Consider the following 20,044-nt stretch of genomic DNA (forward strand, 5'->3'; position numbering starts at 1 on the left):
ACTTTGGTGCTGCGCTGTAACTAGGAACACTGGGATGTCAGTGCTGCGAGAGCAAGGCTGCCGGTCCGCTCGGTGCCATGGCAGAATAGTGCTTGACGTTAAGCACGGCAGCACAGTAGGTGCTTATTTAATGTTTGCTGAACAAAAAAGCATGGGATGAGATTGCACATATGTAAGTGCAGCTCTTCGTGAGATAATAGAAAATATATATACCGGTCTCTGTCCCTGGTTCCTGGCAAAGAGCTTCTAAAGCCTTTGTAATGTCCTAGTGATAAGAGTACTAGAGCATCTATTGTCTTGAGGTGACTCTGGGCTGGGGGCCCCTGGCTGAGGGCTGGTCACCAGAAAGACTAAGCCATGATGAGAAGCTTGGGATTTTCATCCCCTCCCCCATCCACCAGAGAGGGGAGAGGGGCTGGAAATGCAGCAAATGATCGATTGTCCCTACATGAGGAAGCCTCCATAAAATCCTAGTTGTAGGTGATTTTGAGAACTTCCAGGTTGGCAAACATGTCCACACTGGGAGGGTGACACAATCCAAGCTTTGGGGACAGAAGCGCTTGCATTTGGGACTCTCCCAGATCTTGTTCCATATGTCTCTTCATCTGGCTGTTCATCTGTACACTTAAAAAATTTTTTTTAATTTACTTTTTATTTTATTTTATTTTTTTGGCCACAATATGTGGCATGTGGGATCTTAGTTCCCCAACCAGGGATCAAATCCGGGTACCCAGGATTGGAAGCACAGAGTCTTAACCCCTGGACCACGAGGGAAGTCCCTCATCTGTTTTCTTTATCAAATCCTTTAATAAACTGGTAAATGTAACTGTTTTCCTGAGCTCTGTGAACCCCTCTAGTAAATTAATTAAACCTGAGGACAGGGTTGTGAGAAACGTTGATTTATAGCCAACTAGGTCAGAAGTTGTAGGACACCTGGGGGCCTACTGCTTGAACTTGGCATCTCTGAGTAGAGAGTGCCAGAATTGAGTTAAATTGTAGGACGACCAGTTAATGTTGCAGAGGATTGCTTGCTGTCATGAGGAAAAACCTCCATATGTTTGGTGACCAGAAACATAAGAAATGAAGTGCTCTGTGTGAGTAGTAAAGCAAATTCATAGAAGAGAAACATACAGTAGGGAAGAACTAAGTTTTTCCCTACATAGGAAGGAAAAAAAAAAAAAGCTTTGTTTCCCTAACTTACTCCCTTTTAGGAACAAATTTACAAAAAATGTAAAGTTGCATGAGTGAGTGAGTGATAGTTGCTGAGTCATGTCCAACTCTTTGCAACCTCATGGATTGTGGCCTGCCAGGCTCCTTTGTCCATGGAATTCTCCAGGCAAGAATACTGGAGTGGGTTGCCATTTCCTTCCACACATAGGCATAAAAATCATATGAGTAATATTTTAAGCAATAAAATCTGGGTTTTTCAGTAGCCGCCTTAGGAAGACAGGCTTCCAACACAACCAGTGCTCAAAATGTGATGAGAATTCTTTTTTAAAAAGTTAATATCATCCTCTCTTTTCATAGTAACATTTCTCGAAGAAGCCCACTGCTCCATGGTCCCTTCTCCTTGGGCCTTTGGACAAGTCAGGTATGTGTGAACTGCCCAGTCACCCCTGGGCTTCATTCACATTCTTGGGGATCACTGAGCCCTTGGATCTTAATCACTCACATACATCAATTGTCTGAACAGATTCTGGGAGCTTTCCAAACATTTACCCTTTCTGCACTGGGAATTCAGCTCTCTGAAGGTTCAGAGCCTGGGGACATAGGTTTAGGGAGCCAGTATGTTAGCAGAGAAGTGTTAGAGCAAAGAGGGGGTGGCCCAGCCGATGAGGAGCTGCCCCGGGGAGCAGTGTTTCTTACCTTCTCGATGAGCTCGATGCAGGCGGCCAGGTCCATCCCGAAGTCGATGAACTCCCACTCGATGCCTTCCTTCTTGTACTCCTCCTGCTCCAGCACGAACATGTGGTGGTTGAAAAACTGTTGCAGTTTCTCATTGGTGAAGTTGATGCACAGCTGCTCCAGGCTGTTGAACTGGGTATTTTAGATACCAAATAATTTAAATGAGTCTGGAAAATCCTGGGGTGATTCAACAAAGCAGACACAAAGCAGAAGGGCCATTTGAGGTCTGTCATTTATCCAAACAACTCACGTCAAAGATCTCAAAGCCAGCAATGTCCAAGACCCCGATGAAGTACTGCCTGGGCTGCTTGGTGTCTAGCTGCTGGTTGATGCGGGTGACCATCCACAGGAACATCTTCTCATAGACGGCTTTGGCCAGAGCACCCACCGAATTGGTCACCTTGAAAAAGGATCAGCCACTCAACCCTCAGATTAGTATTTTTTTTGAAACCTACAAAGTGGAGGCCTTGAAAGTCAAAGGCAGCAGGATACTGGCAATTTCATACAGTTTAACCTGACATTAAATCTATCTCAAGGCATCTTCTCAGTTCACGAGGTCAATTCCATTTACAAAGCTCATTTTCTGCCAAGCATGGATATAACACATAACTCTAGCCCTGGCCACACCTAATTGAACCAGACACAGAGTGTCTCTCCTGAGAATTTGGTATTGGGATCAAAAAGATGTTGGTCTCAGGATGAGGATGGAATCACGAAGATGTAAACTTGGGAGTTCTGGGGTGGTCACGGGTAGGGGAGGTAAGTCAAGCTTATCTGCCTAGTGAGAACACAGAGCAGGAGAGAGAAGACAGTCTAGAGTCCCTGAGAAGGAGGCTGCCTGGCTCCAGAGGGCTTTTCACTCCCTGATTCCAGGCCCTCATAGCACCAAGGTGCTCAGTGAGTTACCCTGAGCCTGAAGAATGAATTCCTTTTCCATGCTGTAGACAGTTGCATATGTTTTTCTGATCCCTGCAACTGAAAGAACTTCAGGATGAGACTGAAAATAGAAAAACACTCGAGTTGATTGGATTCAGAGTATTTCCATATACCTGCTGGACGTTTTGCCCCTTCGTGACATATTCGTTCCCAACCTTCACCCTTGGACAGCATAGGCCTTTCAGCATTTCTGCGGAATTCAGACCCATCAGGTACCCAGCCTTATCAGCCACTGAAGGAAAAGAAGAATTGGTGTCACACAGATAGCAGCTGCTAAAACATCCAGTCGGGCCTTGGGTCCTCCCAGAAGTATTGTTTATGATCCTTTTGGATGTTTTTATATTTTCCTACAAGCCCCAGGCCTGCACTCATCTCATGGAGTTTTGACCCCATAATCCAGGGTCCTGGGTTTTCAAGAACTTTCATTTTGCTTTCTATAATAGATAGTCTTTAGTAATAGGTCAGTTTTGACAAACTTGAAATTTAAATTTCATTAGAAAACATATAGCTACTTAATACTGTTGGAATCTGATAATACAACAACATGGTATATAAGTAAAGGAAGCATCATCTGGATAATTAATTTAAGTTGAACACATTCCTAATTTCTACAAGTGTTAATCATCAGTTGTGTCTGACTCTTTACAGCCTCATAGACTGTAGCCCATCAGGCTCCTCTGTCCATGGAATTCTTCGGGCAAGAATACTGGAGTGGGTTGCCATTCTCTTCTCCAGGTGATCTTCCCAACCCAGGTATCGAACCCGGGCCTCCTGCATTGCAGGCAGATTCTTCACTGTCTGAGCCACTAGGGAAGCTCAAGGTGCCATGCAGATACTTGAGAGAGAAGTACAAAACCTTGCCTGCAAGTATTTGGAGATGGTCAAGTTCAGTTGAATACTGGCAATTTCACAAAGTTCACTAGTTTGGTGGACTTTGGAATGGGCCTGGCCGCTTGCCTTGAGCTCATTGAGAAGTAGAGGCATGCTGCTTCCCAAGCTCCTCCTTGCTTGGGGCTGGTTGGGGAGTCACATTAATAAAAACTCAGGGCAGTGTTAAGGACTTACTAAAAGACCAACTGCGTGTTTTACTCTTTGCTCAAATTATCCCTTCTCCTTTTGCTCATTTACATGGATCCTACCATTATTCTTCAGTTAAAGCTTGGGATGATACATTATTTTTTTCACCCCTGACATGCTGTGTTGAGACAGGCACCAAGTCCTGCTTGTTTTACCTTCAAAATGGTTCACGTGTCTCGTTTCCAAGAGATGTGGAATAGTTTGACGGCAAAGAGCCTGGGTTCAAATTCGGGCTTTGCTCTTTTGTGTGCCCATGCTCAGTTGTGTCCGACTCTGAGACCCATGAACTGTAGCCCTCCAGGCTCCTCTGTCCATCGAATTTTCCGGGCAAGAATATTGGAGTGGGTGCCATTTCCTTCTCCAGGAGATCTTCCCGACCCAGGGATCGAACCTGCTTCTCTTTTGCCTCATTAGCAGATGGATTCTTTTACCACTGCACCACCTGGGAATCCCTCTTTATGCCTCAGTCTTTTCATTTGTCAAGCGGGGGACAGTGACAGTAACCACATGGACAACCCAAATTCAGTCTGTACAGTTTTCCAAGAGCAGCTCTTGAGATGAATACCACGTTTATCTCCAATGACCTAGTCCACATGTGAACCAGGTGGAGAGTTGAACCTCACCCCCTTCCCATGTGTGATACCTTCCGTGCCATCCGGCTCTGCCTGCTCCTCCCGCTGCTTCTGCTTGAACTTCATGTTCCCGTAGTGCATCACGGCGCCCGTCAGCTTGTAGATCCCGACCTTCTCCTCTGAGCTGAAGCCCAGGATGTCAATGGCATTCTGGGAATTAGAGAGAAGGACAGCTGTCACAGAAGACCTCAGGGATCCTAATGCAGCTCTTTCCTGGCATTTTGTAGAGCACAAGAGATGGCATTACCCCAATAAGTGGATGACAGGTGGCGTATGGTAAGTTAGGGGTTAAAAACCATTTCTTTCATTGAACGTGTTTGTGTGTGTGGGTGGAGATTATGGGAAGAAAATGTGAATTATCTGTTTGCTTCCATCCAGTGAGCACTGATTTGAGTCCTGTTCCAGTGTGCATAGATTTGGGGCTGTTTTCTGGATGAGGCCATTGGGAATGATTGTGTGACTCTGGGAGGAGGCAGGCTCATGGACGCTATCCAAGAGCTTGTGAGCTTGGCGTTGCCATCTAGGAATTCAACTGTTGTTCAGAATAGCAATGACATGGCATCATAGAATATTAGAACTGGAAGGGAGGATACAATTTTTCAAATGCGAAAGAAGCTAGGGAGGGCACTAGGCACCGATAAATGGAATATTTCCTGTGGTATCAGTAAGCAAAAGATATCATAGCCATCAGAGATTGCAGCCCTCTTCATGACCCAGATAATCATGATGGTGTGATCACTCACCTAGAGGCAGACATCCTGACATGCGAAATCAAGTGGGCATTAGGAAGCATCACTATGAACAAAGCTAGTGGAGGTGATAGAATTCTAGTTGAGCTATTTCAAATCCTAAAAGATGATGCTGTGAAAGTACTGCACCCAATATGTCAGCAAATTTGGAAAACTCAGCAGTGGCTGAGAACAGGACTGGAAAAGGTCAGTTTTCATTCAAATCCCTAAGAAAGGCAATGCCAAAGAATGCTCAAACTACCACACAATTACACTCATCTCACATGCTAGTAAAGTAATGCTCAAAATTCTCCAAGCCAGGCTTCAACAGTGCATGAACTGTGAACTTCCAGATGTTCAAGTTGGTTTTAGAAAAGGCAGAGGAAGCAGAGATCAAATTGCTAATATCCATTGGATCATCGAAAAAGCGAGAGAGTTCCAGAAAACATCTATTCTGCTTTATTGACTATGCCAAAGCCTTTGACTGTGTGGATCACAACAAACTGGAAAATTCTTCAAGAGATGGATATACCAAACCACCTGACCTATCTCCTGAGAAAACTGTATGCAGGTCAGGAAGCAACAGTTAGAACTGGACATGGAACAACAGACTGGTTCCAAATTGGGAAGGGATTATGTCAAGGCTGTACATCGTCACCTTGCTTATTTAACTTATTTGCAGAGAACATCATGAGAAACACTGGGCTGGGTGAAGCACAAGCTGGAATCAAGATTACTGGGAGAAGTATCAACAACCTCAGATATGCAGATGACATCACCCTTATGGCAGAAGGTGAAGAACTAAAGAGCCTCTTAATAAAAATGAAAGAGGAGAGTGAAAAAGTTGGCTCAACATTCAGAAAACTAAGATCATGGCATCTGGTCCCATCACTTCATGGCAAATAGAGAGGAAACAATGGAAACAGTGTCAGACTTTATTTTTTGGGGCTCCAAAATCACTGCAGATGGTGACTGCAGCCATGAAATTAAAAGACACTTGCCCCTTCAAAGAAAAGTTATGACCAACCTAGACTATAGCTTGTTAAAAAGCAGAGACATTACTTTGCCAACAAAGGTTCATCTAGTCAAAGCTATGGTTTTTCCAGTAGTCATGTTTGGATGTGAGAGTTGGACTACAAAGAAAGCTGAGTGCTGAAGAATTGATGCTTCTGAACTGTGGTGTTGGAGAAGACTCTTGAGAGTCCTTTGGACTACAGGGGATCCAACCAGTTAGTCCTAAAGGAAATCAGTTCTGAATGTTCATTGGAACAACTGATGTTGAAGCTGAAGCTCCAATATTGGCCACCTGACTCATTTGAAAAGACCCTGATGCTGGGAAAAATTGAAGGCAAGAGAAGAAGGGGTCGACAGAGGATGAGATAGCTGGATGGCATCACCGACTCAATAGACATGAGTTTGAGTAAGCTCTGGGAGTTGGTGACAGAGAGGGAGGCCTGGCATGCTGCAGTCCATGGGGTTGCAAAGAGAAGGACACGACTGAGCGACTGAACTGAACTGAACTGAACCAGGTGAAGAACTGAGATTCTAAGAGAGTTTGCAGCAATGTGCAGGGATGGATTTGAAACAGGGCTGGATGTGTCTGGGGAGCTGATGGTACAGACCAGGTAGGTCTGTGTCAGTAGGATGGTATTGCAGAGGGAGGCGCTCCGGGGTGGCACCCCCTTGTGAGGAGGGAGAGTCTGCATCAGAAACTGAGGGAGGGGAGAGTCTGCGGCCCTGGAATCTGTGTCCCACCCCAGCTGGCGCATGTCTGTGGCCTAGGAGTGGGTGGCTACAGATAAAGAGAGAAGGAACTTTTGCTAAAAGCTAAAAGGATGCCGGTGAAAGCATTACTGGAGAATGTAGTCTCTTGGAGACACCTGTCCCCCTCTGTTCTGACCATAGGTAAACCACTGCCCTGAAGACTCTCCTTGGGAGGGGGGAGAAACAGCAGCCCCTGACAGCTAGGGTCGCCTGTGGGACCCAAGATATTACTTTGGGAATTTTTAGAATTCCTTAGGAGGGCCTTGGCTTCTCTGGTGGCTCAGACGGTAAAGAATCCACCTGCAACGCAGAAGCCCCAGGTTTGATCCCTGGGTCAGGAAGATCACCTGAAAAAGGGAATGGCCACCCACTCCAGTATTCTTGCCTGGAAAATCATATGGATAGAGGAGCCTGGCGGGCTACAGTTCATGGGATCACAAAGAGGACAAGACTGAGTGACCAACACCAACAGGAGGGACTTTCGGGAGGTGGCGGGGTGCCGAGAGGCCTTGCGTCAGTCACTAACCTTCCTCCCCAAGTGGTAAAGGCTGGAGAAACCTGGGGAGGAAACCTGGTTAAAAATATACGATAGCCAGACTGACATTAACTGAAGTTTATTTGATCATGAGCATTTTCTCCTTGCCTTAAAACAATCAGCATCACCTGGAAATAGCAGAAAATGAAGGCCAGGGAGCTGGGCCCTGGACAGGGCCCCTGGGGGTATTAGATGAGACCCTTCTCCAAAAGCTCTTACAGCTTCTGAGAGGGTGGAGCCACCCAGGGGTAGAGATGAACTGCACTGAGATATATTTTAGTTAAAAATGTAAGTTCAGGGCTAGGCAGATCTGGGTTCAGACAGTTGTTTACAAACTGTCTTCAGGCAAATTGTGAGTTTTTTCCCCAAGACTCAGCTTCTATCTTTATGAAATGGGGGCAACAGTGGGGCCAATCCTAGAGATTTTGTTGATGCTTAAAGGAGATGATGCAGGCAAAGCTCTTTTTTCAGTTCCTAGCACATGTAAGTGCTCAATGCACTTAGTTATAATTGACTCTGAAGATGCTCCCCAGGGCTAAAGGCCAGAGGCCAGAGGTGCTTCCTGTGAGCCTGAGGGCAGGTAGACGGGGAAATGGGGCAGCTACTGCAGAGTGGGGCTTAATTTTCCTGCTTTAGACTTTTCTGTGTTTTCTAGATTTTCTTAAAGAACCATGTAGATGGTCTTGTATTCTGAAGACTTTGACCAATATCTTATCCATTATCCTTGCAAATGTTATACCTTGAAAGGCTGCAGAATGGAACTGAAGGCCTGTTTTGGAGAACTTTCTGTTATTCCCATTTCTGGAGTTTTCTGGAGTGGGGGCGGGGTGCCATCTGTACAAATTCTCCAAGATCTTGGGTCTAATCACTGAACATCTTTCTGTCCCAGCTTCTTTGGGAGATCATGGATGCCTCCCAGTGCATAAATTCAACAATTCCTCATTTAAAGTAAATAAACACACAGAATACTTACATCAGTGGCCAACAGCTCCTCACTGTCATCAATACTGGCCACGGTGACCTCTCCCTGGCTCACGAAGGGGAAGTCAAAGGGGTTGGTTGAAATGAGAAGCAGGTCTGTGGAGCAGGAAGATCCCTTTAGCATCTTATGCAAAATTGACTCTGGGATTTTTCCAATGAGACTGGTTTGGAAGATGAGAATGGTAACCAAGGAAACTTACCAATGAGTTCTGGCTTCTTGTTGGACATGATTTGGTAAAAAATATGATAGCTTCTCTCACTGGATAATTGAAATGTCACCCTGGATTTTTCTAAGAGATCTAAGGTAACAAAAAGCAATGTGATTTTTATGTTCCCCAGGAGATGACCTTGGGGCCAAATTCAAGGTGTGTGTTTGGACTCACAGGTTTCAATGTCTGCTGACGCCAGCTTTCCTGTGGCTCCAAAGTGAATCCGAATGAACTTCCCCTGTCCAACGACAGATTGACGAACACCATGGTTATTCTGGGCTTCCCTGTGGCTCAGACAGTAAAGAATCTGTCTGCAATGCGGGAGACCTGGGCTCGATCCTTGGGTCGGGAAGATCCCTTGTAGAAGGGAAGGGCTACCCACTCCAGTATTCTTGCCTGGAGAATTCCATGGACAGAGGAGCCTGATAGGCTACAGTCCAAGGGGTCACAAAGAGAATGGCTGAGCGACTGACATGTGGCTATTCTATTTGCATGGTACTGTCGCGGCCTCTGTTAGGTGTGACTATGGAGGGTGGGGCATGTAGGGTCAACAAGAGTGACGCCAGAAGCCTGAGGACTTCCTTCTCTCCATTTGCTTGGCATCCGGTCCCCACACCAGCTCAGCCAAGTCTCAGATAGCTCTGCCCAAAGCCCACGGCTCTGTCCCTTTAGCTCTGAGGATGCCTGTGAGCTCCCTCTCAACTCTCACTTGGGACCACCTCTCACCTGACTGTCTCCTTGGTCTCTGTCTTGCTCAAACTCTCCATAGCATCTTTGCACTGATAACCTGGTTGGACTAACTGACTTCTTTTTTGCCTCTGGGTGCTACTTCTGAGATTTCTTGCCTCATATCCCCTTACTGTTTACTACAGGCAAACCTAGCTCTCAGGAGGAGCTGGCTCCCTAAAGACCCACTCATCACCTGGGTTCACTCAGTTTGCGGTAGTCAGCAGTGAAATTACATATAGTATATATATGTGTGTGTGTATGTATGTATGTGTATGTGTGTGTATATTCCCTCCTTACACTGTTCATTTAATTTGTGTCTACCATTCTGTGAGCAGATTCGAGGGCAAAAATACTGTCTTGCTTGTTCACCCACAGACTCTGGAATCTACTGTACTCAGTGATATTCTCAGTATTTTCTGAATGAAGCCTAAAGCAGAGCTAATGAAGGATCAGCCAAGGTTTATGTGAATTATGTGTTGGGTTCTCAGGAGTTTTAGTCCCTTAATGGAAGTGCTTCTGGGCACTTGCTCTACTGGCCAGTGAAATTAGGTAGAAGACTGTATATTTGTTTATTTGCCAATGTCAGAGGTAAATGCCTCTTTGGTTGAGCTAATCCTAAGTGAAATGTTGAAGGATGGGACATAGCTTTCAACTTAAACTTTTTCCCAATTTTTGAGCTCTGCTGCCTTCACCAGGTTTTTCCTCCTCTTGACTCAGAGGAGGTCAGTTCTGCTAACTAACTTCACACTAAGGTTTTCATGGCTAGTAAGTCAGTGGATGTTGCTCAACAGACTTCTGCATTTTAAAATGATTCCACTCCAAAAGACCAATTTTTGCATAAAGAAATTGCTCTGTACTTGTGGAATTTGAATCATTGTGACTTCAGGATGCTCTTGTGCATGTATTTGTGTGCTAAGTAGCTTCAGCTGTGTCTGACTGTTTGTGACCCCCATGGACTGTAGCCTGCCTGCTCCTCTGTTCATGGGATTCTCCAGGAAAGCACACTGGAGTGGGTCGCTCTGCCTTCCTCCAGGGGATCTTGCCAACCCAGGGATCGAACCCACTTCTCTTGTGTCTTCTGCATTGTCAGGTGGATTCTTTACCACTAGTGCCACCTGGGAAGCCCCGGTAGGTGAGACCAGGAATATCCTAGTTTGTGTGGCCATTTTTTCACATCCAGCACTGGAGGAGAGGGTTTGGTTTCTGGGGGCTGTTGACAGTTGGAATGAGTCTTACAAATCTCGAGGAGTTGTCATTCCTCACAGTCTTGGCATTTCCAAAAGCCTCCAGGAGGGGATTGGCCTGGATGATCTGATCTTCCAGGGTGCCCTAAAAATAGGAGAAGAGGAAAAGGGAGGACTTTGGACATCTTCTGAAGTAATTTCTTGGTGACTCAAAAGTATGCTTGCTCTGGGAAGATATTAAGACATCTCTGGGAGAGATGTCACACAGTCCAGGATGGTGGCCGGTGCAGAATGTGGAAGTACCCAGAAGCCCATCTCTACTCTACTGAAGGAAGCTTCAAGGTCTCATCCTAGAGGGGGTCTTAGCATAGCATCACAGTGACTTCTGGCCCACACCAGATTCCTGTTTGGGGTACTATCCACTCCATCTTGATTTCCCAGACTGCCTTTTTTCTCTGACAACATTTCATTATAAAATACAGATTTTTAGAGTATGTATCTGTGTTACTGCTTGCACCAGGACCCATTTATATAGATATCTGGGTTCAGAAGTAGAATTTAGACTGTGAGCAACAAAAGTGACCCATATGATAGAAACAGTGGTTCTCGAAAATATTTTTAAGTTGCATAAAATATTTCATGAGAATTATTACTAAAAAATCCTCTTATGGAAAACAGAGTTTTCACTCTCCCCCTTCCATACATGATTGCTTATCTTTCTGGCTCTCTGGAAACTATTGTCCAGCCCTGTGGTTCTCAAAGTGTGGTCCCTAGACCAGCAGTATGAAGAGTGGGAACGTGAGAGAAATGCAACCTGTTAGGACTGTGAAGGTGAGATAGGAATTTCAAGCAGAAATTCTGGACTGGGAGCCTAGCAATTCTTTGACAACCTCTGGCCTAAACCACTCCTGCTCCAGAGGAGGATGTGGAGATGGTCAAGGTCACTGGGCTGTTGCTGATGGGGCCTGTGCTAGAGCCTGAGTCCACGAGGTGGAGCCATTTCTTGTCTTGTCCCCTAAGTACTCCCAGGCAAGACCTCTTACTGTGCATCTCTGCTGAGCACAGAGCCCTGCAAACACCTAGTGCTCACCCAAGATTGCAGTTGTACTGATTGCAGAAGCCTCCCAGGCACAGGAGGCTGCTCACCTGCATCTTGCCTGGCTGCTGCTCCTTCCTCTTGTCCCCAGTGACTGCAATTGTTGCAAAGTACTGGATGACACGCTTGGTGTTCACCGTCTTCCCAGCCCCAGATTCTCCACTGTTGATTTAAAAGGGAGATATGCAGACATAGGGAACAGACCCATGGGTGGAAAGAGGCCCAACAGGAGAGGGGAGATGAAAGATGGATGCACTGGAAGCTTTGGATTAGAAGACGCAAGCTATTATATGTAGATTGGATAAGCAACTGGGTCCTACTGTGTAGCACAGGGGACCATATTCAATATGTGATGAACCATGATGGAAAAGAATATGAAAATATATTGTATATACACAACTGCATGTATAAGAATTGTATATATAAGAATATATACACATATATTGTATATATTCTTATTGTATATATAAGAATATATACACATATATACCTGAATCACATTGATGTACAGGAGAAGTTAACACAACATTGTAAATCAACTATACTCGAATAAAATATATTTTTTAAAAAAATAAGTGAGATAAAGGAGAGTGGAAGGGATGGATGGCCCTCTTCCCAAGTCATCCTAGAGCAGACATGGGTTACTCACGTGATGAGGATGGACTGGTTGTCTCGATCTAGAAATACAGAGGGAAGCAGAACAGAATCAATGACCAACCAATAGGCAGGATGTACAAATAAGGCAACACTGGGTGGGGGTGGGTAGGGGTGGGTAGAGCCCCTGAGTTCCAGTTCTGAGTTTGCCATAACTAGCGGTGTGATGATTTGGGTATATCTAATCTTTAGGGCTTCCCCAGTGGCTCAGCAGTAAAGAATCCACCTGCCAAGCAGGAGATGTGGGTTTGATCCTTGGGTTGACAACCCACTCCAGTATTCTTGCCAGGGAAATCCCATGGACAGAGGAGCCTGGTGGGCTACAGTCCATGGGGTTGCAAAAAGTCAGACATGTCTGAGCGACTAAACATACAGAATCTTCTTTGAGACAATTTGTGCAGATTTCCCAAACATAAGATGTGTAATGTGGGCAGCATGGGATGTGAACAGTGAGCCCCATGATGTGAAAGTTCTTCACGTTCACAGATCTTTATCTCCTCGCTAGCACTTTCTTATCTCCCTTTTTAACAACAATAGCAACAGCAAAAATACAAGTCTCAGACCCAGAACTTGTAAGAAGCCATAGCTTTTATTAATAATTAGATTTATGGATGCTTATTTGTTGTCACTGCATTTTTCTTTTACCTTTCCCTTTTACTTGTGGAAAGTGACAATGGTTTTCCATTTATAATAGGTTGAATTGCAAAATTCACAGGTTGAGGTCCTAACCCTTAATACCTCAAAATGTGACCTTATTTGGAAATGGGGTCATTGCAGATGTCTTTAAAGATGCAATCATACTGGAGTAGGTGAGAAACCTCTGTAATGAGAAGCCTGAGCACCACAACTAGAGAATGACCCCTGCTCGCAGCAACTAGGGAAAGCCAGTGTGCAGCAATGAAGACCCAGCACAGGCAAAAATAAATACATAATAAAAAAGAAATTACCAGTCAGCATGAACTGATAGGCGTTGTCAGAGATGGAGAAGATGTGGGGCGGGGCTTCCTGGCGCTTTTTGCCCCTGTAGGCCGCCACCACCTCGGGGTTGTACACGGGCAGCCACTTGTAGGGGTTGACGGTGACACAGAAGAGGCCTGAGTAAGTCTGCACCATAAAAAAAAGGAATATAATTGTTTCATGAGGACACTAATACTGGTTTTCAGAATGTTAACTGCCTGCATGAACAGGGGCCATGAGAACAAACTCACGTAGATCATCCAGGCTGCATAACGTTCTTTGAGGTTGTACAGCACAGCAGGCTCGTGCAGGTGGGTCATCATGGCCATGTCCTCGATCTTGTCAAACTTGGGAGGGTTCATGGGGAACACCTGTTCACTGTTGAGAGTGAGTGTCTGGATATTGAGAGGAAAGGCAGGTGATGAGTGGGAGAGCTGATGCTCAGTATCCATGCTACCAGTGTGGAGAAAATGGTGAGGTATTGTGGTGTGATGACCCCATTACCATGGATAACATCATGGATCATGTCTGTGCCCAGAGATGGTCTATAAATACCTGTTCTTGTTGAATCTAAGTCTGGTCAAACTGTGTAACCAGCTCTGGTCTGATGCCCCCAAGTCAGTGTACCATTCTGCGCCAGGAGTGGGTTACACCTATGCAAAGCTGTAGAGCCCTGCAACCTCAGGGTCGCCAGGGGGTACTCAGGATGGCCAAGGCCAGAGCAGCTTGTCTCTGTGTACCCCGTTTGCTGTGAATGCTACAGTGAAATCAAGCTTGGAATACTGGAAAGAACTCTTCCAGCATATTTTGTGCATCTCCACCTCAGTATCTCTATTCACATGGGTCCCTTTGTCTGGAATATCTGCATTGAAATTATGTCTAGCTACCTTCAAAGCTCTTCTTGCTGCTGCTGCTGCTGCTAACTCACTTCAGTCTGACTCTCTGCGACACCATAGATGGCAGCCCACCAGGCTCCCCCATGCCTGGGATTCTCCAGGCAAGAACAGTGGAGTGGGTTGCCGTTTCCTTCTCCAATGCATGAAAGTGAAAAGTGAAAGTGAAGTTGTTCAGTTGTGTCTGACTCAGCGACCCCATGGACTGCAGCCTTCCAGGCGTATTGGAGTGGGGTGCCATTGCCTTCTCCATCAAAGCTCTTCTTAGGTGCTACCTTATCCATGACCTGTCTGCTTTCCCCTGTCTTTTCAAGGCTTCCAGAGTTCCTTGCACCTCTGCTCTAATAGTTCAAACATTTGGACTCGGAGTATGGTCCATGGCCAAGCAGTATTTTGAGACTAATGCCTAACTTTCCCGTCTCTGTTTCTCCCTCCTTTTAAGCATATAGCTGGCACTCCATTACTCAGAAGAGGTAGAAACTAGTGCGTAAAAGGGAAACAACCAGTAAGCCTTTCTAGTCTTTGCCATAAGCCTGTATCCTTAGAAAGCTTTGAGGGTTTTACCGACAAAAGGAGATTTGCTGGTAAAGGCCACATCTCTAGAGGAAATGAGGCCCTTCTGCCCTACTGCCCTACACCAAAGAGAGAGACACCCAAAGTAGCACAAGGGAGATGGAAAAGTCTGTGAGTCTTGAAGATTCAGGGCTTGCTTCTTAGCAGATCCTTTAGGGGGACAGTGAGACCCAGTATGGTATTACTGAAAATGTGGCACAACTCTCGGAAGTGGACCCCAGTAGTAGCTCAAGAAAATTTATTTCTGGCCCTATTTAAAGAGACTAACATCAGAGGCTAAGTCAAACAACAACAATGATAACAACAATAATAGTAATTTGTGAACTGTGATTCGTACCCATCATGTACTCTTGATACCTATCCTAGATGATAAACTTTGGGGAAATGGTTACTGAGATTTTCTCATCTTTGCAAAGTGATGGACGCTGTGACCTAGATGTGGTAGGTGTCCAGTAAGTACTGAACTGAATAGTGAAAGTGTTAGTCACTCAGTCATGTCTGACTCTGTGTAACCCCATGGACACATGTGCTTGCCAGGCTCTTCTTTATGGAATTCTCCAGGCAAGAATACTGAGTGGGTAGCCATTCCCTTCTCCAGGGGATCTTCTCAGTCCAGGGATTGAACCTGGGTCTCCTGTACTGCAGGCAGATTCTTTACCCTCTGAGCCACCCTGATGGTGCTCTGTAATTCTCTGTAGTAAACCAGGCGTTGCCTCTGGAGCTCCTTAAGTCACACTGAAGCCTAGAGAGTTCTGTGTGGAATATTCACCCATCCAGCAGCAGTCTTCATCCATCTCTCCCTTCAATAGTCCAACCTCTTTCACCACCACCTTCCCCATTCCCCAGAGCAAACATCACAAAAACTCTCAAAGCTCCAGTCCTTGGAGAAAGAAAGAGACAGGAGCAAAGGTGCGTGCCAAGGCAGTTTTCACCTGTGATGTCACCATAAAGTAGATCAATGGAAGTCTTGTTCTGTTATCAGGTTGCTATGGATCAGCATGCAATTTCTAATATTCTACTCCAGAGGATAAAGGAGGATGCCCACGTTAGCAAGAACGTCTGAGATCAACACTTACCCGGTCATCGAGAGTCTTGACTGTGACTTTGTCGTTTTCCCTGCCCTGGATCATACCCTTCACGTACAATTCCTTATCATCCACTGCAAAGCAGGCTTTCTTGGAGTCAAATGGGCGGTTCTGAGCCTCGATTCTTTCCTTCTCTGATTTCCGCAGGTAGGGAGCTGCTTCTCCAAAAATGGCCATCTCCGCATCAGAACTCATGGCTGCAGGGGCTGGGGAGACCAGGGCTGCTGAGGTGGGGGCTAAGGGGCTCTTGACTCTGAGGGGCCCAGCCTATTATCTCCATTCAAACAGGGGCCAGATTCAAATGCTCCTGGGATTAACCCAGTTCCTGCGGAATCTAGGCCCAGGTTTAGGGGCCTAGAGCAGGCAAGTGGGGGTAAGCTAAAGGGGATATTTTACTCCAAGAAAAAATTTTGAGGGGTTGCTTTCAACTCTGAGTGTTGATTTTGGAGCAGCTCTAAGTCCAGCTCCAGGTGTGGAAGTCTGAACCAATTAGAGGAATCTAAGCTGAGCCCAATAAAAGAGAACTCAGAAAATGCTTCCTTAATTCCTCATCATATTTGAGCCTCATGATCTCTGTGTCATTCCCAAATCTTAAAGGTGTCTGAGAAGAATGACTGGAATGTTGATAATTCCTGGCGAAAATTATCACAATTATGTAATTTGGAAAAGGAAAGAGTATTTTAATTGTCCTTTCAAATGATTGTGGATATTCTTTTTAGATACTGTACTAAAACTTACACATGATAGTTTCTGTGGTAGTTTCTTAAAGGCTAGTTGCAGCATAGAATCTGAAACCACATCAACAAACAGTTGATACCTGTTACCTTATAATCTGTTAGTCTGTGTTGAACTTTGAATGAAACTTTTACCTATGTATAAACATCATACATTGATCATTTGAGAAATCTTGTCCACTGAATTCTACAACACTTCCAAATATCAACATATTTCATTACACAATATAAAAAAATCACAATCATTAGTATCAGCACTGATCTTATTAGGAAATTCAGATATTAGGACATTGTCAAACTAATAGTGGTAGACACAAATCTTCCAAAATTTTAATTTTTGCTTGAAAGTTCAGTTCTATCATTAGTAACAAATACTGTCTCTTGTTTTCCTTGAAAGGATAAGCACACTTCATTGTTCTTTGAGAAAATGTCTACCAAATATCCCAGTCTGGGAAACCATAGTTTGTCCACTAGTCATTCTTTCCAGTAAAAATGATGCTTCATGAATCAAGTGGCTGGTTCATCTTGCAACTGAGACAACTGCACATGTGCTTTTCCTCAAGACAACCCTCAGAGTCCAGTGTGCAGCTGGAGAGCTTTTCATGCGGACTTCCTGTTCTATTACGTAGAATATTATAAAGACGTGGATAAAGTTGAGATGTAACAAAACCAATACATTTCCACTGCAAAATCTGTCATTTTTTCAATGAAGTTGGCTTTTTAAATTAAAAAAAATTTTTCTTTTAGTGTCAGTATATGGCAGTGAAGATTGCTATGACTACTAGCACAGCTTGGTGCCATGTCTTGATTTGTAATAAAGCACTAGAACTTTTATACATCCTTGCTTTTGCTTCATTAAGTCCACACAGTGAAGAAGACAAATGGTGTCTGGGTATTATATTAAAATTTTTTTGACCTCATGTACCTCTTGAAAAGTTCTTAGGGATCTCCAAGGATCCATGGGTCACATTTTTTTCTTTTTAAAAAATTAATTAATTGGCCATGATGTGTCTTTGTTGCTGTGTGAGTGCTTTTCCCTAGCTGCCATTCTCATTGCGGTGGCTTCCCTTGTTGTGGAGCACAGGCTCTGGGTGCTTGGGCTTCAGTAGTTGCAGCACATGGACCCTAGAGCTCGACTCGGTAGTTGCGGTGTGTGGGTTTAGTTGTTCTGCAGTTGTGGGACCTTCCTGGACCAGGGATCTAAGCCATGTCTACTACATTGGCAGGCAGACTCTTAACCACTGGGCCACCAGGGAAGTCCCCATGGGTCACATTTTGAGAATGGTTGCACCAGAGCATGAAGAAATCTCATCAGGCTGCTTGACTTCAGCCTGGTACCCAAAGTGTTGAAAGCTGATCCATATCAAAATCACCTGCCACAGAATCTCTGTGGTTGGCACTGAGGAAACCGAATTTTTCCCAGGGGCCTCAAACACAGTGATGTTTGGGAACATTATTTTGCTTTTCTAAAACCATGGCATAGTCCCAATGGTCATACACAAAGTGATTTAGGCAACTATTTCTTAATTTTAATAGTGATATGTTTATTTTAAAGTTTATTACCTTATTCTATCAAAATCTACAATGCCATGAATGATTTTACATCCCATAAATACAGGATAAAACCTTGTCTATTATGATACTTTTTTCATTGCTTCTAAGATGCATCCCAAGTGTAGAGATAATATTCTGTGAAAAATATGAAGAAAATTAGAACTGATAGAATAGGGTCAGTCAGTTAGTCAGTCAGTTTAGTCATGGCCGACTCTTTGTGACCCCATGGACTGTAGCATGCCAGGCTTCCCTGTCCATCACTAACTCCCGGAGCTTGCTCAAACTCATGTCTATCAAGTCAGTGATGCCATCCAGCCATCTCACCCTCTGCCTCCCCCTTATCCCCCCTGCCTTTAATCTTTCCTAGCATCAGGGTCTTTTCCAATGAGTCAGTTCTTTGTATCAGAAGAACTGACTCCTTACATGGACTACAGCCTTGTCTAACTCAATGAAACTATGAGCCATGCTGTGTAGGGCCACCTAAGATGGACAGGTCATGGTGGAGAGTTCTGACAAAATGTGGTCCACTGGCAAAGGGAATGGCAAACCACTTCAGTATTCTTGCCTTGAGAACCCCATGAACAGTATGAAAAGGCAAAAAGATACGACACTAAAGAAAAAACATAGGGTAATATGACTGTGAAGTATCTGTTTATACAGTGATAGAAAGCAGTGCTTCTCTTCTTTGGTGTGTAGGAATCCAACTGGGAGTCTTGTTGAAATGGATATTGTGATTCAGCAGGTATGGAGTACAGTTTGAGACTGTGAATATCTAAATATCTCAGCTGACACTCATATAGATAGTTCACACTTTCATAGCAAGCATATAAGGTAGCTTTGAAAAACACATCTAAGAAAAAAAAGGAAACAAGTCAAAATACTAAATGAATTGATAGTACTGGTATTACGTGAATATTACAAACTTTGTGATGATTGTATAAGAATGAAGTCTGAAGGTGTGTGGTCAAGCTTAGTTCATGGTCAAGCTATGTCTTTAGGCCTCCTAGAAAAATAAGACTTTCCATCTGGGATTCAGGTCATGACCAGTGTTAAGGTGGAGATTTCTCTTTTTCCATCCACAACTCCAACTGTGACTGAAAATCCAGTATCTTTTCATTTCACTGCGTAGATGATGCATGAATCGTCTCAGTGATATTCTGGCAAATGTGTTGTCCAGGCTACTCGAACACCTTCCAGGATGACTATTTTCCATTTTGGAAAAATTTTGGAAATTTTTGAAAATTATTTGGGAGAGGTTTCTCAGGCCAAAGATTCTTCTTGCTTTAAACTAAAATCTGGGTTTCTGTGACTTCAGGATATTCCATCCTCATTCCCGTTCTTGGTAAAAACAAAAAGAATTCAAATCTTCTTCCTAGGAGACAACTCTACACCAATCTGATGGCTACTCTGGGTTCCCCTTAGCTTTTTCTTTTCCAGGCTAAATAACCCCAGGACCATCTCCATCTTCCTCTGTTGCTTTGGCACCTCGTTTACAGTCACGGTGAACTCACTCCTGTTAATCTCTTGAGGTGCGGCATCCAGACCACGTGTCATTCTCCGTCAGCATGTGCGCTCACCTCTCCTGACCTAGGTGTCATGCCCGAGGTGGTGACTGCCTTCTGGCAGTCTCATCGCACCGCTGACTCACTAGTCACTGTCCAGCAAAGCCCCTCAATCCGCTGCCTACGTGTGGTTGCTAAGTCAGATCTTGTCCCCATATTTATACAACTGTACTCTGGGGCCCAGGGCTAAAACCATTTATGCTTGGCTGATAAACTTATCCTTGTTAGGTCTGATCCGACTCCCTTGGCATGACTT

The 20,044-nt window shown here is 44.6% G+C and overlaps 1 protein-coding gene across 2 annotated transcripts in view; it reads right to left on the reverse strand.

The window, feature by feature from the left end:
• Nucleotides 1-16,133, reverse strand: part of MYH13 (myosin heavy chain 13) — a 45,243-nt gene extending 29,110 nt beyond the window's left edge. For both annotated transcript variants that reach the window (XM_043903856.1, XM_043903857.1), the window contains exons 1-13: nt 15,930-16,133; nt 13,639-13,782; nt 13,378-13,534; nt 12,426-12,453; nt 11,827-11,938; nt 10,733-10,825; nt 8,942-9,005; nt 8,759-8,857; nt 8,551-8,654; nt 4,562-4,700; nt 2,955-3,073; nt 2,156-2,305; nt 1,867-2,037 (exon numbers count right to left, since the gene is read on the reverse strand). In XM_043903856.1, the coding sequence (XP_043759791.1) occupies nt 1,867-2,037; nt 2,156-2,305; nt 2,955-3,073; nt 4,562-4,700; nt 8,551-8,654; nt 8,759-8,857; nt 8,942-9,005; nt 10,733-10,825; nt 11,827-11,938; nt 12,426-12,453; nt 13,378-13,534; nt 13,639-13,782; nt 15,930-16,133 (1,584 nt within the window). The remainder of the gene's footprint in view (nt 1-1,866; nt 2,038-2,155; nt 2,306-2,954; nt 3,074-4,561; nt 4,701-8,550; nt 8,655-8,758; nt 8,858-8,941; nt 9,006-10,732; nt 10,826-11,826; nt 11,939-12,425; nt 12,454-13,377; nt 13,535-13,638; nt 13,783-15,929) is intronic.
• Nucleotides 16,134-20,044: the final 3,911 nt, after the last annotated feature.

Source organism: Cervus elaphus, chromosome 5 (genome assembly GCF_910594005.1).
Source record: "Cervus elaphus chromosome 5, mCerEla1.1, whole genome shotgun sequence".
Lineage (NCBI taxonomy): Eukaryota > Metazoa > Chordata > Mammalia > Artiodactyla > Cervidae > Cervus > Cervus elaphus.